Here is a 26,976-nt window from a genome sequence, read left to right as displayed (position 1 = left end):
TGATATCGTATTTTTCTTACGTTTTTACCTGTACTTAACTGCACTTTTTTTGTTTGGTTTCCTTTGTTGTTTTTTTGTTTGGTTCGGGTTTTTTGGTTTTTTTTTCCTCTCTTTTCTAACATATGCTAACAGAATATTCACAGTGCAAGAAGTGAGTGACTTGCCTGGACAGCTGGTGCCATCTAAGAGACAGTGATCGGTAGAAGGTGGAAGTGGCTTTTTTAGCTGTGTCAAACAATACAAAAATGATAGCAGTGAACTATCAGTGAGCATCGAAATCCAGTTCATGAGGAGAACAAAGCAAAGCTCTTCAGTTTTTGTCTCCTAGGTTGCAAAATTTAGCCAGAATCTATAGAATTTGATACTGGAAATCAGGAACAAATTCATGTGGTGGTTAAACTTCAGTTACCAGTCAAAGTTAAACCAAAGTAACAAAATTAAGTTTACCATATACACTTTAGCAGATATGACTTTCCTTTTTAAAGATGACAGTGCAACACTGTCTCCCTTTCCTCACATGCCTCTGACAGCATTGTTTCTTGTGTAGTTATGTCCATTAAAGTCCACCTTCACTCTGTCCCTATATTTTGATATTTAAGACATCCCCATAGCACTCATAATCCCATTTTGTGTTGCATATATTTGCTTTGAAAAGTTTTTTATGCGGTTTTGAACTATGGGGGTGTTTGGAATGAAGGCTTTGAAACTTTTAAAGACAATGGAAGTATTCTGGTTATTTTACTCATCCTAACCTGAACTTTCTAAGTCCAAGCAAATCTAATCAGTACTGTCATGGGAACTAGAGAGAGCTGTGAGTTTCATTTAAACAAAACCAGAAACAACAAAAAGCTGGTATGTTGACTACTGAGGTGTTTCCTGGCTGTTATGTGAAAAAAGCCAACACACTGAGGCCGTCAGATTCTGCAGTACCAGTGACAGAGGCAGATGAATAACAGCTAACCTTAAATTTTCTTGTTCTTTCTCATTTAGCATCCCCCCCAGAAGCAAGGGGACTGCAAAGGGTTTATTTAAAAAGCTCTTTTCTTTCTTTTTTTTTTTTTTTTTTTTTTTTAGGAGCTTTGTTGCAGAACATAAGCAATGGCTTATGTTGCATTAACGTCAACACTATCACATAAGGAATTCTTACCTTTTTGATAGCACTTGTTACGGCCAAAAATACAGATCTGATTGATTCCCTGATCTCAAGATCATTCAAGCACAGAAGTATCTGATACATCCAGCCTCCTGGTTTGTTCATATATAAAAAAAAAAAAAAAAAGGGAAAAAAAAAAAAAAAGGTTTTACATGACAATTGTCAATGTCATTACAACTTCTTTTAATACTGCAAATTTATTTTTCTTACAGTTAAGAAACTTAATGCTTACCATTACTTGGGACATAGTTCTGGATGGCATCTGAGAAGGGCTTTTCAGCATCAAGTGGAGAGTCAGCTACTGAACTGTCCATTTTTTCTTCAGAATTTTCTGAATTAATCACTATTGCTTTTGAATATTGGTCACTGCCGCCTTCACTGACTGCAGCTGCATTCATTTCATATTCCTTCTCTGGTGTTTCTTCTAGTAGCTTTCTTCTACTGCCTGCTCCTGCAAATAGTTATGAGGAAATCATGCTTATTTTCAGAGGATTCAATTTAGACACACACACTTTTATGAGATATTAACCTCTACCAAGATTTTCATGTTTTGCTTTCAAAGGCAAGCACTAGAGTGCTACATGAGAGTAAAAAATATGCTAGAGATTTATGAATTAAGAAATACTTGTTCAAATAGTGGACTCAACAGACTTTGGAGGATAAAGCTAAAGCTTAAAAGCAAAACTTGTTCAAGAAAACATCTGCTTAGTTTTGATAATTAGCCTATAGATTCCCTGTTCAGGATTAGTAGGTTTCTTTCTTACATTATCCCAAATACAACTGGAAAAACCTTTACAAAAACAACAATTAAATATGCCATGTAGGATTAAAGATTAACATCTCACAAGATAAACTTCACTGCAAAATACAAGAAACCACAGGCATGTTCATGGGGAAGTATAACTGAAGGCACCTTGCTGCCTCAATTTCAGTGATTTGGAGTAAATTTCCTGAAGCCAATAAAATAGTGCTTCCAAAAAAATACCATTTACGAATGGATTCATTTGTTAACAAATTGATTAATTCTGTGCTTCATGACAGTACTGGCCAAAGATGCCACAAATAGTCCAATAGGCAAAAGACAGAAAGAGTAACTGGCTTTCAAGCGCATTCGACTGCTTTGCCTTTCTTAGATATTTCCAGAGTCAGACTTGGTTCACTACCACATAGAATTGTCTTGATGCCCGAATTATTATCTGCAGTTCTTGGTATTTCTCTATAGCTTGGTAATTTGCCTTCTGAATTTACAGATTCTTCAATACACAAGTATGGGTTTGGGGGTTTTGTTTACACTCTTTTAATGGTTTCCATATTTTATTCTCTCTGTAGATGAGTTCCAGTTTTACTCTCATTTTAAAAACTTAATTTTGAAAGTAAATGTAGAGAATCTTTGGAGCCAGTTCATTACAGTAGCCTTTTATATTGGCGTTTTCCTGACTTTCACTACTCTTAGAAACATTTTTTTCGGCACTGGAATCTAAACAAGGGTACGTATTGTCTCTGAGATACTTCAGGTTGTACTACTGTTTCGACAGTGTCCTGATTTCTGCTGGGATAGAGTTATTTTTCTTAGCTGGTGCAGTGCTGTGTTTTGGCTTTAATCTGAGAATAATACTGATAACACACTGATGTTTTAGTTGTTGCTAAACAGTACTTACTCAAAGTCAAGGACTTTTCAGTTTCCCATGGCCTGCCAGTGAGGAGAGGCACAACAAGCCAAGAGAGAGCATGACCCAAAGTAGCCAAAGGAATATTCAAACCACAGAAAGTAGTGTTCAGTATAGAAACTGGGGAAAGGTGGCCAATTGCTGCTCAGGGATGGACTGAGCGTTGGTCAGTAGGTGGTGAGCAGCTGTACTGTGCATCACTGGTGTTTATTGGGGTTTATTCCTTTTTCTCTGTTATCTCCCTTTTCATCATCATCATTATCTTTATTTCAATTATTAAACTGTTTTTATCTCAACACACAGGATTCGTCTTTATCTAATTCTTCTGTCCATCCCACAGGGGGCTGGAGGGGAGCGAGCAAGCAGCTGTGTTAGCGGCTTAGTTACCAGCTGGGGTTAATAGTGATGCATTTGTGAAGCATCACTGTTGCTAAACTAATTTGAGAAAATGTTTTGCTTTTTCATTCCTGTGTTAATTATTTTGCACAGCTAGTGAGCAAAACAGATTGCTTTCCTGAATTGCACCCTTATCTTCAGACAGCTCCTCCCTAGCTCTCTGACTTACTTGTACTTTCATTGCTCTGTTACTATTTCCTTGTAATATGTTACCATAAGTTTCAGTTTGAAGGGTTTCTTCACTAAAAAACACATCATCTTGCAAACTCTGCACTTGTTTCTCTTTGGCTGTTGAACTTCTGTATGTCTGCAAAATGACTGAAAGAGAAGAAATGGCTCTGTTCTTCGGCTATGCCAGGCTTCCCATCTGTATTTTTTGTCTGAGGGGTCACAATTCTGATATTATAATCCCTGCTGATTATAATATATGTATGTGTTACAATTAACAAAGCTATTTCAGATATTTGTATACCAACCTGACTGTCCATATTTACTTTCTGAGTCCTGATTTCTCTTTTTAGCTTCAGTATCTTTCAGCAGTTGGCTTTCTGATACCGAGTCTTGCTCTGAACTGTAAGGTTCAATTGGCTTCTCTTTGTCACCTGTTGGCATATCAAAAAATAATTCTGTGCTTTTGGTGTCATTAAGAGTATGCACGCTTGCTGCTATCTCCCCGGGATTTGGCATGTTTGAATCTGTTATTTCTTGTGCATAATTCTCTTTATCATCTTCACCCATCACTGCTTTAACCGTCTCCTTAGATTTTTTGTCCATGTGTGATTCTTTCTGTTCTGAAGTCTGCACTTCATTATTATTTGCTTCATCCTGTGTTTGTCTGCTTTGCTGGTCTTGCACAGCAGTTGCAACTTTCTCAGCATGGACAAAGTTAAGAACATTACTTAAATCCAAATTAAACCAATTTGATCTGGATTCTTGGCTTTCACTCTTTTCTTCTGTCAGTAACTCTGTGACTGCTGTTTCCTGTTCATTATTGAAAAGTTCAGGCACACCAGAAACATCGTGGATTTGTAGATCATTTTTTTCAGATGCCAAACCAACATCCACATTCTGTTCACCAAAATACAGGAAATCTGTCAGTCCACCTTGAAACCAAGCAGATGCTGGGGATTCTTGTTCCTCCTTATCATTTGACTCCTGTAAATCATTTTCAGCAGTTACCATTATTTTTCTGCTTCGGTAGGTATTTTCTCCTAAAGGTTCTGTAATGGCTTTTAAGGGCTCTCCATCATTTTTATTTCCTGTGGTGAACCATCCTGCAATCCAACTAGACTGAGTTGAAATGGGTTCTACTGGGAAACTGTTCTGCATTTCTGGCTTTTCAGTATCATCTCTTCTGTTCTCATTTTTCATAAACAACTCTTTGCTTGCAGACTCCTCCTGAGTGTGAGATTCCTTGGAATCATTTTCAGAAACTGATTCAACCTTTTCTTCCTTTCGCATAGATTCTCTTGTATCCTTGAAGAGTTCATTTTCATGTAGCTTTGATTCTGCATCAGACGATGAATATTCTCTTTCTTTGTTGTGATCATGTAATGCACTATTTTCATTTTCATAAGCGTACTTATGTCCATGAAGACAAAGGAAATCAGTTTCCTGAAAAAACAATATAAACTTTTAAAGTGTCTTCATGTGTCATTTTCTACAGCTCCATGTAGCACAGCAATATCTTTATTCTTTTTCTTTCTATATAGTTATACATGCATATAACTTTACACAAAGGCCTGTAAGTAATTACATTATTCCTAGTAGTTATGATTTATTAGATAAAAATTACTTTAAAGAACAATAAACATGCAAATGGAACAATAATGAAAAAACATATTTTGATTTATCTGAAATAAAATGTGCATTGGCACTTTAATTTCTACCTGGATATTAGATTTTCAATTGCTGTGAATTACATTGGAAATCTGGTGATGTTGGTTTACCTTAGTGAGCACTTCAACTTCTTCCACACTAAAAACTTCCTCAACCTTCACAGCATCTTTTGGGAAATATCCAAAATCCTTTCCTTTCTATACAAAATATAAAAGGAATGAGAACATTTGAACTTCAGTGATAAGTATGGTAGGTGCTTGCATTCATGCTAGAAAAGTATGAATAGACACTAAGTTTATAGGGCTGCTTCCTAACCCCTTCATTATGTTTGGTCAAAAGACTGGTTTATTTTTCCTTCACAGAAGTGTTCCATTTGCCAGTTCAGACAGCAAAGGGAAGTATATTAATCCATACTATTATTTTCTGTATTAACGAACACGCGTTTGCTGGAACCAAACCAGTAGCCTTAGCACTGCTTCAAGTGAAGACAGTGTTGTGAGCACAGATGGTCTCAGCCAGCTTCTGCTAAAATTGGCTACAAATTTGCCATTGACTCAAGGGAGAGAAAAAATGTGCCTTGATAAGTAATGACCCATCACAAGCTACAAGAAAAGTAGGATATGAAATTCAGATGCGAGGCCAGCTGCAGCTGAAGAGAAAATGCCAGTGAAGATGGCAACACCACAGAAAGTTCATGATACTGCACAGAAGAATCAAGTAAGAGTCAGTCCTACAAAAAAAACCAACAACCACCCACTAGCTTTACATCCAACCATTGCACACGGCTTTTTAATAGAGGAATGCAACTTGGAAAGCAAAGAATAGCAAGGTATAGCAAAGAAATAGCTATAGTATAGCAAAGAATAGCAAGGTATAGCAAAAGAATAGCAAAGATACTCTCGGATGAAAAAAAGGAAGACGGAATTTCATCATTACACAATAAATGTGACAGATCATTTACAAAGAAAAAAAGTTTACCAATATCATCTAGGTTTGAAGGACTGACACAGTTTTACTAGCAGTTGAATTTAGATCAATGCATCTATTCCTTCTTAGCTATAGCATAACTACATGGCTGTTCTACATTATACATTGTTTGTACATTGTCAGTTGTTCCAAATCATTTAATATGCATGATAACTTCTCTGGGAACTTTCCTTGGGCACTGAACTGTGAAGTCAGGTCCCAGTATTGGATTGCTGACTAAATGACTGAAAAACATTACTCACAGACCTGTAAGTAGGTACCTGACCTGATAGACCTGAATGTTTTTAAGGTAACCAGATTAAATCATTACAGCCAAATGTTTAAAGGAAGGAGACAGAACACTTGGATTCTGATCCTGACTTTGTTTCTCCATGGGTGATCTTTGCCAAGATTTGATTTTCCCTTTCTATATAAAGATGACAACAGTGACCCACCTACCAAATACTGTACTGACTATAATATTAACTGATGGTTAATATTACGGAAGAGATGGAAGATTCCTAGAAGCAAGCAGACCACAGTTGTTATGCTATTATTATACTAGCTGAATTATTTATGGGAAAAGTCTTTCAGATTGAAGTACTTACACTTCCTATCCACAAGTTTTCATTTTTCCTTGAAAGTTTGGAGTATACCATTATCTCTTCCCCTGTTTTGAAGTTAAGATACCGGCAGTCAGGCCCTAAGTAGTCTGTAGTGGCGTGAACTCTGCTCATTGCCGCTGGAAAAGTATGTAGGAAGAATGAAACAAGTAAGTATAGCAGCCATAAGTCAGATAGGTTACTGAAGAAGTCTAATATATATAAATACATTAAAATGTTTGTTAATACATCAGTGTGCTTTGTTGAAGCTAATGCATTTATATCATCAAGCAAAAAGCAGCCCTATCCTGTCTTCTTTCAGGGAGAAAAACACTTGTCCTATATGGAAATTTTCCCATCCTTATTCAGCAAAGCTTTCAAAGCCTAAATGCATGTGGAGAATTAGCAAGTTCAAGTACTAAACCCAGATCTAAACAGCTAAAAAATATTTCCCAGGCATTTTTATATATTTTAGAAATTCTAAGTTAAATTTAGTAAATATTTCAGGGATTTTGTCCTCTATATTGAATACATTTATCTTATAAAGAAAATAAATAAGTTTAAGCACTATAAACCTTAAACGTCATCAAAACAAAGTTTCCAATTCAGTTTGAATGACTTCAAATTCTCTTTGTCTTCGCCCCTGCCTTCCCATAGAAACCACCACTACTCATGTGTTCTGGTCAGTTTGGAGCCCATTCCATTTACAAAGACAGACTTCTCTGAGCATCCAGACTGAAGTCAGTGTGGCTGACAATAAGAGTTCATCAGCAGAGGAAATCTAAGTTCTCTTCCACTTCAAGATAAGCTGTCCACATAGAAAAAATAACAATTAAGGCTCCCAGACCAATGGAGGCAGCTTAGAAACAGTTTCAACTACAATCCGATTATGACAGGCTTCACAATGGTAATCAACAGATAATAAATGAGGCATTGTTTATTGCTGCCCACTCGTGATCCAGTGGCTCCGCCTCCCACAGAGCTGTCACTCCCCAGGAACTGCGTAACTACTTACTGCTCTTAGTTCATATTGAAGAAGAAAAAAATAAGTAAAGAAGGTGTCTTGTCAGAGTCTTTTGTAAAAACAAACAGTCTGCTCGCAGTATAAAAACCCAGAGTTTTGCAGCATGGGCTTTGAATGTACTCTGACCCCAAGGCGTACACTTTTCTCTCTCAGCCTAGAACCTACCTTTTTTTTTTTTTTTTTTTTTTTCATTTATTTTGTACCTGTAAAGAATGAGTTTAAAATACTTTGAAGGTGCTTTTTACGGCCCGTTTTGAGGAAACCTGAGAAAAATTAGCTATTCAAGAGTATTTTCACTGAACTTTGATCTTTATGTACTTACACAACGCACTCCGGTAAGTATTTTTTTCTGGTTTTGTTTGAAAAGTTTAAGCCTATTGCTCATAAACTTACTAGATTGATAACAAATATTTTCTGTGGTTACTAATTTTCAGTCTGTCTCATTGCTGATTTCAGCGTTATGGTTTGTAGTAACTGCACATACACCATAGACTCCTTTTAAAAACAACGACAACAAACATTTTTACTTACTCTCACATTCCTGGTCACCACACTTCTTCCATTCTGAAAGTACGGTTGTACTCTGCAGGCTTGCTGAAAATGAAATTACTAAGAGCAAAATTCTCTGATCCAAGATCCTTGACATTTTAGATTAAATCTGAAATGTACTGAAACTGGAAACTGCATCAATGTGCAGATAACAAGAACATTATTTTTCTTAGCCTAACAAAACACGGCAAATAAATTTATAAACCTATTTTCCTTCTCTCATCTGTTTAAATAGAAGTACACTCTGCTAACCTGCTTGGCAAAGTCAGGTGTCCTGATCATACACACACATTTAATAATTAACTATGTTCTGATAGCTATACTGGTGTTTTGAATAGAGAAACTAGCTCTGGTCACATCAAAATTTAGTGTATCAGACAGCTTAATTTGTACTGAGCTTGTGAAAGACTGTTAGCAGAAACTCAGCAAGGCTTTATTAGGATTTTTTCTGGATTATGAATGCATCTTTAATCTGATTTTAAGATGGACTGTCAATTTCATGCTGATATTGAGTTGCATGATTGCTAGTATAGCTACTGACAGTTTTCTAGCTTTTTTGTTTAACAAACTATATTTTGCATGCAGTATTTTAGATAATAGGTGGTCATTTGGAACTTCAAACAGAACTTTTTTCCACATATTCTGTTGAAATTTTCTCATGCACTCGATGCAGAGTACAACTCCTTAGCATGGGGAATACTTTCTGAACTCCAGTCTTTTAAAGGCAGTTTTCAGTCTCTTAAGATAACTAGAAAATCCATATGCTGTCTCTACATCAAGTATCACAGAGCAATATACCAAAGCTAAGCAGATGATATGTCCTGGTTTTTAAAGAGAACCCTCTGCTTCTTAGCAACCTATTATCCAGTATGGATAAAACATTATAAATAATATTTTCTCAAATACAGGTTATGCTTTGAAATAGTGATTATGCAGGGACTTATACTGGTTATGTTAGGTATGAAATTGTGCTATAAATGAAATCTTGCAGAGATGTTTGCATTACAAGTAAGCTCTGCTTCAAAGGCTTTGCAATGTTGTCTTGCACTTCCTTGGTGACCTAAACACAGGACCTCTAATTTGCCTACAAAAGGGGCTTCACCCTTCCCACCCTACCACCTGCATGTGGTAGCTTCTTCTCTCTTCTCTCTTGATAGGACCCCAAGAATCTGCATTCCTTCCCAGCCTGATAGTATTTGCAGTCATATGTTTCCTGCCCATCCTTCAGTCTCAAGTGTGACTCACACAGAATTTGCTCTGCTTTCTCTCTCCATGAATCTAAGCTGTATCCTACTTGCAGCATAGTTCCCCCTCCCTCCATGGAGTTGCTTCACAACTCAAACCTGCCAGACTCTTTTGCTTAGTCTGATCTACTGAACCACCAAACTGGTCATCTACTTGCGACTGGGAGAGGGCACAAAGTGCACCAGGGTCATGTTAACCTGCAAACAAAAACATCACAGTAGATGACATGATCTCCAGTTGCAATCTAACACTTTGTCCTCTTCCTTCACCACATGACCTGGTAGTCAGACAGGCCTATCCTATGACCTAGCACACCAGCTGCCTCTGCTGTTAGGTAATCCACCAGAGAACTGCCCTGGGCACCTGGGAAAATACACTAGAGATCAGCAAGCCCCACTCGCTCCACTCAAATTAGCTCCAATGCAGCGCCATCCCCAGCATCAACATTCTCTTCATCTTGTGTGGTTTAGGTAGTCAGTGATTTGGGACCTTCCCTGGCATCTTCTAGGTTTATCTGTATGAGGTGTAAGGGGAGAAATGAAATACCAAGCAGCTAAAACATGACAAATGCAAAGAAACAGTAAGCAGAAAAGCAGGTGGTGAGTTTTTCTGTTGGTTTTTTTTTTTTCATTCCCAAATCTCTCCAGATTAGGACTGACTGATGAGAAGGAAGATACAAGAAACATATATTGGAGGAAAAAAGTAAAAAGGACAACATTTTTATCCCACCAAGGTTAACAATGGCTCAGTAGAGTCTTTTATAATGTTGCAAACCAACCATGGAACATGGGATGAAACCCAATAATGGGCCTAGTTTGTGTGGGAGAGCAAACTGTCAGATCCACACCTTGGGATCTGCACATTGCATTTGTCAAAAAAACTCTGAAAATGGCTCTGACTTCAGTTTCATGTTGATACCCAAGCTAATTCTCAAGGCTTTATATGGAGATAAAATGTTGCCGCCTGCCTTGGCTACTCAGTTTAATCTACGTCTGCTATTTTCAAGTAGCTAGTCTCAAGTCGTTCTAGGCCTGAAGCTATTAAAAGGCTAATGAGCACTGCTCTGATCCTTGTTCTGTATTATTTGTTCCACTAGTAACTTCAGTAAGAAATCATTTATATAAAATACTGTTTTCTTCTGGGTGTATACCCTATAACTGCAGGTGTTATACAAGCAGAACTTCTAATCACCTTTGAACTACAGTCAAAGATAAAGATTCAGGGAATTTATCATAGCTGGATTCCAAAGGACGAAGTTGAAAGCTTTATAGCAGAGAGATTTCAGTTAACTTCTGTTCTGCAGAAATGAAGCAACAAATGTAAGTACTATTACACACATGAAGACAAACAATGCTAATGAAAAAGGTCTGTTTCCAACAGCTTTCATTAGGATGAAACTATTAACTTTTTATCTGCAATGACATCTTGTTAGCTACCAAGCTAGAAATGCAGAGATCCCTTATATTAAAATTCACAGAAGGATCAACTCAGAGTTAATGGTATAATTTAGATAAACTGAGTAGTGTGGCACCCTGAATGGCTCTTGCTTTGTATAAGCAGAAGAGATGTTGCATTTCCTAGACTATTCAGTATCTGCATTAACAATAAAGATCCAAAAGCAAATAATAAATTGGTAAAAGTTCTCCTAAGTACATTAAAGTTAAGATCTATTTTATAATAACAACAGTACATACAGCTTTGGTTATATTCTTATGATAGCACCAAAGAGCTCCATACAAAATGCAGGGTTTCACTGTGTCGAATACTGCACTAATCCATAGAAGAATATGGTCCATGGCAAAAGCACTTCAAAAATACACTTCTCTTGACTCAGGAGGTTTGGACGAAAATATAGATCAAATTTCACACTGAATAAAATGTTAAAAAAAAAAAAATCAAAATCTTTCTGGTATGACATTTATCTTTTAAAAAATAAGTCAAAGGAAGAAAAGGAACACTACTTCACTCTTCTAGCTAGGCAAATCTAAACAGGTAACAGTCATTCATCATTCAGATTTAAACCAACTTATTCAGCCAGGATGACTAACAGAAAAAGCTATATTGTTCCTTTGTTACAGAACTAGTTACAGGCATGAAAACTCACAGCGCATTTCTAACAAATCATGGAATTCATGACTTGTTAGGGACCAGTTGAGCAATCTGGACATCCATAAATCCATGGGTCCAGATGGGATGCACCCGCGGGTGCTGAGGGAACTGGCAGAAGTCATTGCTAGACCACTCTCCATCATCTTTACCAAGTCTTGGGAAACGGGAGAGGTGCCTGAGGACTGGAGGAAAGCAAATGTCACTCCAGTCTTCAAAAAGGGCAAGAAGGAGGACCCGGGTAACTATAGACCGGTCAGCCTCACCTTCATCCCTGGGAAAGTGATGGAACACCTTATCCTTGGTGCCATCTTAAGGCATGTCAAGGATAAGAGGGTTATGAGGGGCAGTCAACATGGCTTTACCAAGGGGAAGTCATGCTTGACCAACCTCCTAGCCTTTTATGAGGAAATAACATTGTGGATGGATGATGGCAGAGCGGTGGACGTGGTCTATCTTGACTTCAGCAAAGCATTTGACACAGTCTCCCACAGCATCCTCATAGCTAAATTTGGGAAGTGTGGTCTGGATGATCAGGTAGTGAGGTGGACTGCGAACTGGCTGAAGGACAGAAGCCAGAGAGTTGTAGTCTATGGGGCAGAGTCTAAATGGAGGCCTGTATCTAGTGGAGTGCCTCAAGGGTCAGTACTGGGACCAGTATTATTTAATATATTCATCAATGATTTAGATGAGGGAATTGAGTGTACTGTCAGCAAGTTTGCTGATGACACTAAGCTGGGAGGAGTGGCTGACACGCCAGAAGGCTGTGCTGCCATCCAGTGAGACCTGGACAGGCTGGAGAGTTGGGCAGGGAGTAACTTGATGAAATATAACAAGGGAAAGTGTAGAGTTCTGCATCTGGGCAGGAACAACCCCAGGTTCCAGTATAGGTTGGGGAACGACCTGTTAGAGAGTAGTGTAGGGGAGAGGGACCTCGGGGTCCTAGTGGATGGCAGGATGACCATGAGCCAACACTGTGCCCTTGTGGCCAAGGCCAATGGCATCCTGGGGTGTATTAGAAGGGGGATGGTCAGTAGGTCGAGAGAGGTCCTCCTTCCCCTCTACTCTGCCCTGGTGAGACCGCATCTGGAATATTGTGTCCAGTTCTGGGCCCCTCAGTTCAAGGACAGGGACCTGCTGGAGAGAGTCCAGCGCAGGGCGACAAAGATGATTAAGGGAGTGGAGCATCTCCCTCATGAGGAAAGGCTGAGGGAGCTGGGTCTCTATAGTTTGGAGGAGACTGCAGGGGGATCTTATTAGTGTATATAAACATATAAAGGGGGAGTGTCATGAGGATGGAGCCAGGCTCTTCTCAATGGCAAACAATGATAGGACAAGGGGTAATGGGTATAAACTGGAACACAAGAGGTTCCACTTAAACTTGAGAAGAAACTTCTTCTCAGTGAGGGTGACGGAACACTGGAACAGGCTGCCCAGGGAGGTTGTGGAGTCTCCTTCTCTGGAGACATTCAAAACCTGCCTGGACACATTCCTGTGTAACCTTATCTAGGTGCTCCTGCTCTGGCAGGGGGATTGGACTAGATGATCTTTTGAGGTCCCTTCCAATCTCTAACATACTGTGATACTGTGATAATACGTTTCCAAGCTTTGAATGCCTCATGTTTTGCCATGTAATAGAACATTGTCACCTAATAACAACTGCCTGAACAGGGTTTGTAGTAACATACAGGTTTGCTACAAAACTGGGATGAGGGAGAGGGAAGAAGTCTCAAAGAGCAAAATTTTATCCTCCAAAACACAGATCTCCGTGTACTACTCATACCCCACTGCCACAGCATGTAATCCCATAAGAAATATATGTAGTCTCAGAGAAATACTTGAGAGCAGGAAAACTCATTTTAAAGATCTCAGACACAGATAAAATGAATAGGTTTGCCTGTTGTGCCACAGTAATGGCTGCAAAATCAGCAGCTGAACCTGCATCTGAAAATTACAACTGGGGCCTAACCAGAAGACCAGTACTGTTGGGATAAAGAAAAGATACTCTAGAAATCTATTTGCAAATATACTGGGTTTGAAAATGAATTTTCCTGGAGGGGGGTGTTTAGTTCACCAATACCTACTTTCCACACAAAAAATATGTTCAGATTTTCTTTGAATACACACAATGAAGCTGTTCTAAACACAGACACCACCTTAAATAAAGGAGCAGGAATTTGAAGATATGTACCCTTATAGCAACGTCATGTTTCAGCTTGTAACAGTTTAACCATGGCAGTTTCTTCTAACAAACTTTAAACTACCAGCCTTGTACTCAGCAACAAAGCCTCTGTATTTTCACCTTGCCAAAAACACATTCGTGCCTGCAATACACCCAAACCAACATAACCAACCCAACCCCAACTTCCGTTACCGGGAACCACCACATTATTTTTTATGAACCCTGTTAATTCGCACCTCTGAAAGAGTGGTTTCTGACCAGCAATCTGCATGACTGCAGTATCAGCCATTAAAAACCTGTACAGTAAATGTACTACAGCAATGAATCACCCAACTAAGCTCAAAATAAGAAACCTTAAAAATACACAATGTTAAGGTGGAGCATGAGGCTTCCAAAGGCAATTTGAAATGTGAAGTTAGTTGAAACATGTAAGCCAGTAACAATCAGCTACTTTGTATAAAAGTTTGCTCCCTGTGGTAAACTGCTATTTAATGTCTTCAATAAGGCACTTGAATTTGTGCTTGTCCTTCAAAAAAGGTGGCACATTAAATCACATTTCTTTGAAAAAAATACGGAGACCAAACAAGAACTAAAAATGATTCTCAGTTGTAGATAAGCAGAGGCAGATAGAATACTCATGTGACAAATGGACTGAACAGTCAGAATAAGGTATTAAACTTGTTGAGGAGAGCCTGAGGAACCATCTCATTGCTTCTATTTGTGCTGAAAGAACACTCCATCCCTTGCTAGACACATTTGTTGAAGCCAGGAAGTTCAGCACTTTATAACACAAAAGACTGTCACTACTCTGAGTTCAGATGAAAAATCCAAAACCTGACACCATCCCAAAGTAGAACTTCCCAAGAGTCTGCTCCATATTCCAGAAAAATGGGGAATATATGGCATTTCTTACACTAAAGGAAGCTTAAATCTCATTTCCATTCCAAAATCTCTCTTGGGCTACCTGGTCTACAATATGAGAATTCTTCCTGCCAAGACAACATGGATTATAGCAGTGTTTCATGTTCAGTTAATAGGCATTAACTGAAGTCTATGAGAACAATTTTCAATATAGAGCTTCTAAGGTACAGCCACCTGTAATTACGATTCACACTTTAAAAGTAGAAAGACTAAGGAAATACACCTGTGCTATAGAAAACATCATAGGCATCGAGAGTAGTCTACAAAGCCACATTTATTTGCACATGTACAGAACAGCAACATGTTATTGTTTTCCATACAAAATGATATAAAACCAGTATTCACCTTCATGGATAACACCATACCACTTCCAGTTGTATTAAACACATTCAGAAATCATTCTTGCACACACATAACATTAGTATTAGGTAGTCCCAGGTAACTCCAACACTGCAATGTAATTATTCCTAGTGGTATGAAGGGATCAAATGTTAGTCTGTAGCTAAAATAAAGAGAATCCTGGTTGAGAAGCAAGCTGAAGTCTTTCGTCCACTGGCCATCAAAGCAAGGAACATCATTAAACAGATTAACTGTCTCCAGAACATAGATGTACATACTACCAAAGTACCTGCAGAAGGCAGATAAGAATGGTATTCCAGACTGACTTGAGCTATCTTGGCAGTGTTAACATTCTCATCTAATCACTGCTTGCCTATGGATAGGAAAAGGTTTTATAAAACTGGAAGACAGAATTGAGCAAGAGCTTGTGATTACAGAACAAAAAAGTATAGAGTCAAATCAATTATTTTCCCTTCCTACCCAGCACTGGAGAGATTGCTCCCTTTACTGGGTCTTAAGATGCCCAGTCTCACAAAGAATAGAAGGGAAAAGCAAAATTTTACATTTCCTGCAATATTGCCTCCCTACATATGATCTAAAATGGGAACTTAATTGTCAACAGGACATCTCAATTTATTTAAAATGCACATTTATTTCTACAAAAAAAAAAAAAAAAAGAAAAAAGTGTATGATACAGAAGCGATCGCATCTACTTAAAGATTTGCCTATTAAAATATACAGAGGATCTTAATGAGTACAGGATATTTAAAAAAAGATGCAAAGGAGTGTTAATCCTTTATTTTTACATTTTCAGGAACTTCACAATGTTTTGGTAAGTAACCTTTTACAAAATTATGTAAAAAGTACAAGAATGCCTGGTAAACAGTCTGCATTTGTTTTCCAAAAGATTTTTTACAGCATGCAATTCTTAAGGCAGCCTTCTCCTCCTCCTTACAAGGAATCCTTTCACTCAAATAATCTTCCGCTGCAAAGATTACACTAAGGAAGCTTGGTCTCTTCTGTTAACGCCTTTTGTCTTTCCTGTCTGATTTACGATCTCTTTCACTCCGTGAAGTTCTCTTCCCTGACCGACTACTTTCTGATATGGATCTCTTTCTGTCAGATCTTGAACTTTTATCCTTTGAGCTTTTGGTATCTCTACTCCCACCTTTTGAAGACTTGTGACTTCTATCTACTCCTGAAGCATCCCTCCGCTTCCTGTCTGTGCTCCTTCTGCGTTTTCTATCTCTGTTATGCCCTCTTCCTCGGCTACGACTTCTACTTCCACTACTGCTAGAGCTACTGCTGCTACTGTCCCTGCTAGTACTTCCACTTGTAGTGCTGCTGGTGGTGGAACTACTCCGGCTGCTAGTGCTGCCAGTGCTGGAACTACTTCCACTACTAGTACTGCTTGAAGTACTACTACTGCTACTGCTGCTGCTACTATGGCTATGAGTCTTACCAGTTTTGTTCCCTGCCCTACCCCTGCTTCTACTCCTAGTCTTACCCTTAATTTCTGCACTGGGTGTCTGATTCTGCTCTGTCTGTGCCTCAGCTACCTTTACAGACACCACAGCATTTTCATCCTTGTCTGCCTGGGGCTCTGTATCCTGAGTAAACTGAGACAACTGAGGTGACTGTGACAGTGGCACAGACTGTGGCTGAGATGGAGGCTCAGCCACAGGTTCTGGCTGACCTTCAGGTGCCTTCTCTTGTTTTTCTTCAGGTTCAGCTTCAATTTCTGGTTTGGTACCTCTCTCCTTCTTGGGAGAAGGCACGTTACACCCTTTTTCTGGCTGAGCATCACACTCTGTTTCTGGTTCCACTTCCTTGCCATTTGCATTTTCTACAGGTTCTATATCACCTGCATCATTCATTTCAGCCACATCCTGCTCATAATCCACTGGCTGAATGTTTTCACTTTCCTCTTTTACAACTGTGACCTCTTCATGCTGACCATCCTGTTGCTTATCATTCTCCCTCACCTCAGTAGCCTCTTCTACCTTAATCTCCATTTCATGTTTCTGTTCATCCTCTTCCTGTTCTTTCTCTGCATCACTATGCCCTGAACCTGTTTTTCCCTTCTCCTCCCCTACCTCCTCCATTTCTACATCATTGTGCTGATTACCTGTCTCCAACTCTTCCACCTGCTGAGGCATCTTACCCTCCTCCTGCTCCTTGTTCTGTTCTTGCTTCTTTTCTTCATTCTGCACCTCCTGCTGTTCTTTTTCCTTCACAGACTGTCTTCTGGGCCTGGCTTCCATTTTGTTAATCTGCTCCGCAAATTCATTTCGCCTGCTTTCAAAGAGCGCTAGGGAATAAATGCATAAATAGTAGTTTCAGATAATGTACAGACACTGAAGTCTAGGTTCCCCTTAACGATAAGCTAATAAGTTATGAAATTGTTTTCACTTATAAGTACTGCATCTTTACTCATTCTGAATTAGCAACCCATTCATGCATAATGAAAAAGATTGCTAGTTACCTTAAAAAACAAAGCAAAGGGAATAGTGATAGTCAGCTCAGCTGAGCATCAGAACAGTAAAGCCCTAAATCTAAGCTAACAAAAAGAGTTTTTGACTTCACTTACACCAATCCAATCAAAAGTATATCAAAATAATAACTTCATTTCCTGGTATTTATATATTAACAAAGTTATACTTCCTAAGGTAAACAAAAGACAGTAAGAATCAGCAAAAAGCTCGTTAGGTATTAAGAAAGCTTAAATGATGTAAATACTCAGACGAGCGAGCTAGCTTCTCTCATCCCCCAACCCCACATGACAAAGCAGCTCCTTAACAAAAAAATAAAATAAAAAAACCCCAAACCAAACCACCAAATACATTCTCAGTTTGATAAAAAAAGAACAGTAAGACTACCATCAACCGGAGTATTTTAAATTGTTTTCCAAAAGAAAAATATAGTCATCCTGTGAAACAGAAATGAAGACACATTAAGGCAAAAAAAATTATTATAAAGTTTAGTGCTGTGCTTAAGAAAATGCTTCTCATATCCTTAGTAAAATCCTGCATTTTCTCAGGTCTTCAATCCACAGATTCTGCTTTTTCAAAACCTAAGTTGCTGCACTGGTATACATCTGTGCAGTGGTATATATACAGCTAATTAATAGAAAGGACTGTTTTAAACATATCTCTGTGATCACACATACACCCCTTTTGACTTCTCTTAAGAGAATCAAAGCACATCCGACAAAAATAAGTCACTGAAAGAGTCATGTTCACTTGTAATGAACACCTATGCAAGAACAGTTTGTCCTGAAATCTATGTATTTCAGCACAAGCTTAAAAGAAATGTATACAGCAAACAAAGGGAGGCAAGAACAAGGGCCTTTGTATCACAAAGGCCACTTACCATTCATCTTTTTTTGTGACTCTTCCATCAACTTCTGAGTAGCAGGACACATTCTGCCAGGTATGTAGAATAAGTGGGGTTTTGTCTTTGTTCTTATGTATTTAATTATTTTGGCATTATGTTCATTCCATTCTTCTTGCTGAGAAATAAAAGAAAATAACCCTAAGATCATAGAATCATAGAATAGTTAGGGTTGGAAAGGAGCTTAAGATCATCTAGTTCCAACCCCCCTGCCATGGGCAGGGACACCTCACACTAAACCATGCCACCCAAGGCCTCATCCAACCTGGCCTTGAAAACCGTCAAGGATGGAGCACTCACAACCTCTCTGGGCAACCCATTCCAGTGCCTCACCACCCTCACAGTAAAGAATACACAAGAACAGTTTAAACAGGAGAAAGATCAAAAGCAAAACTAAAACTCACCAACTGGGCAAGCTCAACTTTTTGCTCCAGTAACCGCAGCTCTGTCTGTTTAGCACGTCTTTCTTCAAACAGTTCTCGCCTTTCATTTTCAACTTGCTTTCTTTCTTCCTCTGCCTGCACTTCAAGTTTTTGTTCAATTTCTTGGCGTCTTTTTTGCTAAAATAAACAAAGAAATATCTTAAATATTTTTTCTTAATCAAGAAAGCATTCTAGTTTGGGCCACTTAAAATTTTTATTTACTCCATTAAAGGCATTCCTAAAGACTCACTAAGAAGCATCTCCTAAACTACAAATAATGGAAGAAAATAGTGTCAGTGCTTGCTGGCACCTCATTTTTTGTGAGGTTAAGTATAAAATTACAGGGCCCTATTTCTGTCTCCTTTTTTATCATTCAGTTTGGATTTGAACTTTCAGTACAAGCTTCAATATGTTTTTTTTTTTTCCCCCAATGGCAAAAAAGAGAGAAATAGATTTCAAGTATTCCACTTGGAGGGGAAAAAGTCAACTTGCCCAGACACAAATGAAGGACTGCAGACTGGTGTCTGTGACCAACAAAACAAATTACATTGCAAATACTTCCACTATATTAATTGCTAATTAGATATACTACTATAATCCAGGAATGCCCTGTTTGTATGTCCTACACAGCCATATGCTCAGACTGTACAATAGTTGTCTAATAAAGAACACATTTTAGTGCCTGAACAACTAAATAGCTACATTGTAGCACTTTTCAGGCCTCTACTTTGATTTATAGCAGCTTTTTATGTATGAAGAGAACAATGTCTACACAAATTCTCAGAAAAATGTTGCAAAAAGCAGTAACTCCTCAAAATCTCTTTATGCAAATACATACTACTATAAATTAGATAAGGATTCTGTTTCTAAACCATCCTCATCAATATTTTCTTGTTCTAAAGGCAAGCAGGCAACAGAACTCTGGTCGTTTCTCATGTGCTACATCACAAGATAGATAAAACAGGAGGATATGAAAATACCCCATCTGAAAGTAATCAGTACCAGCACTGCAAGCCAGATATACTAACACTACACAGAAAAGGTTTTAAAGACTCTATCTGCTTCCACCAGACTGCTGAAAGTAGAACTTTCAAACACTGTTTTTAATCTAAAGGTATGTATCAGCTGAATAACCCATTTAGGGCAAGTGTAAACAAATACTGTATCCTTCACAATTTAAAAGGACACACTAGGAATAAGGTTACCGCCATGCTATACACAAGTTCTTCGAAATTGCCACTACACTAAGCAAAGCCTTCATTTCAGTACAATTACATGTCCGTTCATGAGAAGCGGGGTATTCTTATAATCCATACTGGGTGGAGGAAGCCATCTGTAGTAAACCGGATAGCACGATACAACCATATATGTCTGTATACTTGGTTGGTTATAATCTAAACATCTGGAACAAATCAGGGTGGGCACTGCTTCAGCAATACTGAACCACCGCCACTTACAGAAGTAGCCTATGGCCTATTAAATAGTTAACCTGATTAACTTCCATTTACTTTGAAACAATCCCCAAATAAGTAAAACAAGAAGAAAAAGATAATCCACTTTGCGTTTTAAATATGGACAGCAATTAAAACAATCAGCAAAACCTTGCTTTTTCACTTCTGCAATGGTCAGAAAAAGTGCTGTGAAGTCATGAAATTCCACTAAATTCCCAATTCCACTAAACTAAAAAAAAAACCAAAACCTATATGCACTTTTACCAATTTGTTGCACCTGCAGCCTACAACCTGAGGAATTTTCATTCCTATATGAATCAGATTAACCACACAATTTTGCTTTACTATTTATAATCTGATAAAACTAAAAATAAATACCCTTTCAGTAGCAACTGTGGACTCCTGTTTAAATTTTTGAAGAGTGCCCATCAACAAGCCAAATATACGTCGATTCCTGAATAAACAAAAAAAAACACATTAAAAAAGAAGACTGAGATTCAGTCCAAGTCCCAAGATTTTTATTTCCATACAAATCAGAGAAACCTCCTACCTCAGAGACATTTATTTTTAAAGGCTCAGTATTACTCTATGCCAGTAGCAATAGAACACCTATTGACTGTGCCAACAGTCAAGGATATAATTTACAGTGACATATCATATTCTGCTTAAGAGTAAGACACAGCTCTGATCCGTAACACAGCACAGATAGCACTGGAAAAATTTTAAGCTTGCACATTTTACATCTGGAAATAATGACACTAAGGAAATGTAAAAGATTAAAAAAATGCAAAAGCAGAGAGTACTGAAGAACAGCTTGAATAAACACAGTGTGAGCCATCAATAAGGCAGTGAACTGGAAGGTCACTGGGCTTTCTGAAAAAACATACTCCCCCGCCTCGCTCAGAGGATTAAAGAGAAATAGAGCCAAAGGGGAGTTAAAGTTTATCTGTCACAGTCTGCCTAACAGTATCTTCTACAAGACACTGCACTGTGGGATGAAACCAGAACTGCTTTCATCCAGTTCAAGGAATTCCCTTCTTCTGAACAAGAACTAATTGCTTGAATTTCATCTTTTCTTTCTTTACTGCAAGAGGCAAACTCTTATTTGGCTTGAAATTTTACTGATTTAAGAAAGGAAATGCTACTCTCTTTACTATTCTACTACAGTGGCACAAACCTGACATGGAAACGTAAAGGTACTTGTATATTAAACAGTAGAAATAGAAACAAATGAAGAATTGAGACCCAGAGATTACTTTACTCAAAGGGTATCTCTATATAAGTGACATCCCAGAAGACACTGAGCAAAATCAAGAGTCCAATGGATGCTGTCCCCTTAAAGAGCCTCTTTATAGCACAAGTCATACAGAGACCAACACTGGTTTTCTCATCTCCCCAAGAGACTACTGAAGGGCAAAACAATACAACTACAATTCTGAGGGAACATACTTTTAGCGCCTGAATCTCTAGGAAGTCCACTAAGAATTCTGAAATTCCTTCTGTGAGGAAAGTTGGAAACTGGTGATGGAAGTAACAGCAGTCTGCTAGCAATGTTGCAACTGTAAACAAAGCAAGCAAAGTGACTTTTCTGTGCTAACTGACCTGTGGGCCTTATCAGAGAAGCTAGTAAGTTCCTTATTCCAGTTCTTATCCTTCTACTTATTTGAGGTATGGGTTATTATTGCACCAGCAGAGTTGCAGACTGAAGCAGATAGAATCTAAGAGGTTGGACAGACTTGCAAATTTGCTTTTCCAACACCTCTTCCCAATAGAGCTGCACTTCAGCAAGAATTTTCAGGAGCTACCCTGACACAAATAAAATATGGGGGAAGAGAGGGAGAGATATATGTAGGAGGAATCTAAAAAGTGGGCAAAAGGACAGTTAGACTGTATACACAACGAGTCTGAAACTAATAAGAAATATGATGGAACTTGGAACTACTGCTTTAAAAAGCCAATAAACCACAACCCAACGAAACAAAAAGCAAACAAAAGAAAAGCCTCCTTCAACCAACAAAATAAATGATGTACCAAGACAGCTGTTAACAGTCCAAAATGTTAAATAACCACTGAAGCTATATGTATTTCTGTCTCACTCAAGGATGATCACTGGCAATAGCACTAGCAAACCTATTCTGGTAGGTGGCTTAAGAAGTAGAACTCCTGTCAGTTATGTGAACAATGTGTTGCTACTGCTCTGAAGTATTTTAAGAGAGTATTTAAAAAAAAAAAATAAAAAAAAAATCAATTTTATACCACTATGGTACATCTTCAGCATCATCTCTGATACATAACAGCATATGCACAATACTTTTAAAATGTAAAACTACCTCCTACGCTAGCACAGAGAAGTACCATGTTGGTGCTTAAAAGAGATTTTTGCATACCTTTGTTTTCCTTTCTCATCCATATTTTGATCTTGTATAAGGTCTCGACGTGTTCGCTCTTTGGAGGTAGCAACAACAGAAGATGGCAACGCTGGCTACAACAAAGAAAAATAAACTACTTCATTACTGCTCAGGAAAAGTATGTTGCTTCCTGCACAGCTCCATTTACCATGTATTACCTTTTTAATATCATCATCCTCTGCGTCGCTTTCTTGGCGTGATTCTCTTCTTGTCCGACGTTCTCCACCCAGCCTAAGAAAAATCATTAGCGGTCACTAGAGAACATATATTTAGGACAGCATCTGTTCTAACATGAGAAAAATACAAGTCAGCGTATCTAGACAGAAGAACCAACACTTCCAGTAAAATTCTCTTGACTGTTCCCATGATCAGTAAGTAGCATTTTACAGACAGAATCTACTGTTTGCAAAAATCAGTGAGAGAACACAGTTCAAGTTTTAATACAACTTGCACAATAAAGGAAGGCAGAAGAGCCCACATCACTACCATGCTTGACTTTTTAAGATACCTTTGGAATTTATTTCTTGGTTTTGATGTTTTTACTTTTCTAAATCTCTAAAATGGCTACTGATACGAGGGGATCATGAGACAAATTTAAATGTATCAAGATATAAATGTTGGTATGATTTTTTCAAATGGAAATAATATTTGTTATGCAGCCAAATACATCCAGAAATGGGGGCAGAGCACTTACAACCTGAGAATTTGGATGAACTGAGGCTTTAATAAAGAACAACTAGACAGTGTATTAAATAAAAGTTATTTTCAGCTTTCATGCTCAGCTTTGTGGCACAGCACTTTATACTACTGGTAGAGCTGTTTTACAGTATTCATTTTGCATTAACTCAAAAATTCAAAAGCTTTGAATTTTTCAAAAGCTTGCTTTAGTCAAGAACTACCACTGCACTGAAGAGCCCATAGAATGAAGCTCACTGTATTCAGTGACATCTGATCTGCATCCAGATGTGAAAGCTCAGAATCTGAGTCTATGGTCACACTGTACACATTGAATTATGACTGAGATCTCCCATTCAGTAAGTTGAATCTGTGCCTACGGTAAAACAAATCTGGACTACAAGGCACAATATCATATAACCAACTGTACACAAAGTAAAAAAGAAAATTCCAAGAATCTTTATATTGCTGTATCTTTTTGTTATTGCTATAATCTTTACATTGCTACAAGGTATGAAAAAAGACTTCATCAGTCAATTACGATAATCCAGATTTATTTCCAGTAACTCTTGAATATGCAATCTCTAAAGAAGACAGTGAAAGTCATCACAAATTAACAGTTACTGAATCTAAGTATTTTAAGTCCACTATTATAAATTCTCATCCTGATAAAGCAAGTTCTCTGTATCAGTTTCACACCCACCTACTGGTTGCCCCTTCAAGATCCCTCTGTTTGGCTGGGGGTCCTCCTCCACTATCCGAGAATCCACGCCTAAACAGAAAATACTTGTGATCTCAGAACAAGTTTGGCTAACTTCAGGCCCACCTTAAGCCTGCATAATCAAATGTATTTTGGCTTTATGGTCATGATATAACAATAAATACTCAGCTGTATCATCATTCACTGTTACTACTGCAATAAAGCATTTAAACATATTGCTTGGGGGCCAACTAATTTAAACTTGAATTTCTGCAGTCACTTAATCGAGTAACTGGATAAGAACAAGGAGCTCCATGATGTTCAAGTGTTCATATTCACAATAATTTAAGATGTATGGAGCCTTAACCAGCAGTTTAATACTGAAATTCAACAAAAATATCCACTACATACTTCATTAAGAAGGAACAACTGAACAAAAGTTGACCTTTCCATTTTACTTGGGAGAAAGGAGGAAAAAACATAAAAAGGAAATAAAATAAAATAATACACACCGCCCACAATAAACCACTGCTGGGTTTACTTACAAGTGCTTTAAAATTCCTGTCAACTTCAACTCTTACTATTCTCTCTGGAACAGTTGCCAGTTTCTTAATTATTGAGAGACTGATTTTGAACGATTTTAAAGAGACAAGGTTCCAGAAAGCACATAACACCTCCCTTAACTTTCATGTTTCCCATTATATTTCAGGCTAATAGCTGAAAACATTAGGGAAAGCCGTTAATTAAAATTTGTTATAATTCAGAATGAGAAGGTACTTTATATTACAGGTGGTGACATATAACCCCAAATGCCCCGTTGGCCTGCTTTGGTGCCTGCTCACTGAAACAGCAGTACACTAAGCAACGGGATAAGAGGAGAAACACATAACAATCCAGTGCAAGGACAGCAAAGCAATGTCAGGGCAAAGGGTGGCACAAACCCCACTACATGTTGTGCAGCTCCTTACCTTAGCAATAAGCTCCCACGCCCCCTACCTCCACCAGGGCCTGTGAGGGCTAACAGTCTGTTTTGAGGGGGCCTGCAAGAGACAGCGGGCGCTGTTAGCGGTACCTGCCCGGCCCCCCTCCCATGCCACGCCGCAAGGCGTCTCTTCGGGGCGCTGCAGCTCGCTCAGCCAGAGGTGCCCGCGGCCATCACCGTCCCCCACCCCCCGCCACGACAGGCGGACACCACCAGTCAAGCCAACCCCCCCACGTGCTGCGCCGGAGAAAGGAAAATGGCCCTGAACAGGGTGCGGGGGTCTAGCGGAGTGTGCGGGCAGCTTCTCGTCACACACCCCCCGCACGCCTCCCCCCATCTCCGGGACACCAGCACGGCGCCCCACGGCTCCCCTCGCCTCAGCCCCGTCCCGGCCTAGCCTGGCCTGGCCTGGCCGCATCTCGCCCCCCGCCTCGCCTCACCTCACATCATTGGGGTCCCTGCCCGTGAGCTTGCGGATGTTCTCGTCGACGTGCCTGAGGCTCTCCTTGGCCTTCTCCAGCTGCTCCTGAAGCGCGCGCACGGCAACCGCCATCCCGCCTACCGCACGGCCTACACAGGGCCAAGCGCAAGGCACCGCTGGGTAGCAAGAGGAGAGGCTCCGCCCACGCGCGGCCCGCCTAGAGGCCCACCACTCCAGCAGCCGCGGGCTAGGACACCGCAGCCAATAGCCGCACAGCAGCCCGCCTCCGACCGCCAATAATCTGGCACCAGAGGAAAGGGCCCACCGTTAGAGTTCACCAATCACAGAGTCCAGAAGTGGACTGGCACCCCAGCCCACCAATTAGCGGAAACCTTTGCCTGCCAGCTCCACAAATCACCACAGGTGCCGCTGGAGTGACGTCACTCAGAGCTAATGAGCATTCACATTCGTCATTTACCTGCAGCCCAATCAGAAAGCCACTTCGAGGGCATTTATCCTCACCCACCTGGGACACTCCTACTTTCCCACCCCCTATCGGGCCGACGAGCTAGCACGCGGGCGGCTTAGACAGGGGCCAATCACCGCCCCGCTACAGGCGCCGCAGTGCCAGGGGAGCCAATAGGAGGCGGCGTTACGCAAGGCTGGCGGGCTGTCCAGTGTCGTGCGGGCCCGGTAGCAGCGGTTTGAGCGCTGCCTCTCATCCTGTCTCCCGTGGCTGCGCGGTGTGGGCCTCGCCAGCCGGCTCTCCGCTCAGCGGCTGTAGGACCCCGTCTCCGGGTGTTATCCCCGGTGTGTGGCTGCGCTTCTCTCCCGCAGGCGGCCGCTGCCTTTCCGCGCAGCGGCGGGAAGTGGAAGTTGAATGAGCGAGTGACGTTGTGAAGGCAGTAACTCCCCACGCGCGTCTATTCCTTCCGGTTTCAGGAGTGAGGCGGGAAGGGGCAGCTCCTCAGGGAAGTGAGGCAGGGAGAAACAAAAGCACAATGTAATCAGTTCTAAGTAACGTTAAGTTTGATGGCTTTGTAATGGAACATAACTGCGGTGCTTGAAGGCAGTTGACACAGTTTTAGGTCCTTAGGACCTTAGTACAAAAAGTGCAAGAAAAGCAGAATAGAAAAACAGGACCTGGGGATGGGGAGTATCTGGGACTAGCAGATGTCCAGGATGGGCACAGTTAAACTAACTGATAAGTAGAAGGACAGGATGATTGCTATGTTTGTGGTGTTAATGAACCCACTAAGCTGGTGTAAGAGTATGCGGGACTAGCAGTTGTCCAGGATGGGAGCAGTTTAACTGATAAGTAGGACAGGATGATTGCTATGTCTGTAATGTTAATTAAGTTGGTGCTTCAAAGACTGTCAGAAGTTATGAAGACGGTTGGGAGAAGTAAACGACCCGTAAAGACCACCATCACATTTTTGTATGCATGTGAGAAACTTTCTGGAAAATGATGTAATTCGTGTGTACCCTCAGGAATATGTATGTGTGCCCAGTGACTATATAAGAACGGCCTGTAT

At 39.7% G+C, this 26,976-nt stretch overlaps 2 protein-coding genes across 2 annotated transcripts in view; both read right to left on the bottom strand.

Moving 5' to 3' along the window:
• Positions 1–8,453, bottom strand: part of MIA2 (MIA SH3 domain ER export factor 2) — a 37,481-nt gene extending 29,028 nt beyond the window's left edge. Inside the window, exons 1-6 of the mRNA XM_080618595.1 lie at positions 8,179–8,453; positions 6,630–6,763; positions 5,166–5,252; positions 3,693–4,830; positions 1,386–1,601; positions 1,148–1,245 (exon numbers count right to left, since the gene is read on the bottom strand). Coding sequence (XP_080474721.1) covers positions 1,148–1,245; positions 1,386–1,601; positions 3,693–4,830; positions 5,166–5,252; positions 6,630–6,763; positions 8,179–8,293 — 1,788 coding nt within the window. The 5' untranslated portion in view covers positions 8,294–8,453. The remainder of the gene's footprint in view (positions 1–1,147; positions 1,246–1,385; positions 1,602–3,692; positions 4,831–5,165; positions 5,253–6,629; positions 6,764–8,178) is intronic.
• Positions 8,454–15,139: 6,686 nt separating this feature from the next.
• PNN (pinin, desmosome associated protein) lies at positions 15,140–25,878 on the bottom strand. The gene is made up of 9 exons (XM_080617234.1): positions 25,461–25,878; positions 25,007–25,078; positions 24,042–24,110; positions 22,822–22,894; positions 22,643–22,737; positions 20,634–20,709; positions 18,787–18,942; positions 18,362–18,500; positions 15,140–17,300 (listed from the first exon to the last, which is right to left on the bottom strand). Exons 1-9 carry the CDS (start codon positions 25,571–25,573, stop codon positions 16,012–16,014), a joined length of 2,082 nt encoding a protein of 693 aa, XP_080473360.1. The 5' UTR covers positions 25,574–25,878; the 3' UTR covers positions 15,140–16,011.
• Positions 25,879–26,976: the final 1,098 nt, after the last annotated feature.

This window comes from Psittacula echo (assembly GCF_963264785.1).
Source record: "Psittacula echo genome assembly, chromosome: 5".
In the NCBI taxonomy this organism is placed as follows: Eukaryota; Metazoa; Chordata; class Aves; order Psittaciformes; family Psittacidae; genus Psittacula; species Psittacula echo.
This window is presented reverse-complemented; position numbering and strand designations above follow the sequence as displayed.

Coding starts and splice junctions, on each gene's coding strand:
- PNN (XM_080617234.1), bottom strand. CDS start 25,573: ATGGCGGTTGCCGTGCGCGCGCTTCAGGAGCAGCTGGAGAAGGCCAAG. Junction 24,111..25,006: donor CGTGGGAGCTTATTGCTAAG/GTAAGGAGCTGC, acceptor TTTTCTGTTTAG/GCGTGGATTCTCGGATAGTG. Junction 22,738..22,821: donor AGGATGATGATATTAAAAAG/GTAATACATGGT, acceptor TCTTTGTTGTAG/CCAGCGTTGCCATCTTCTGT.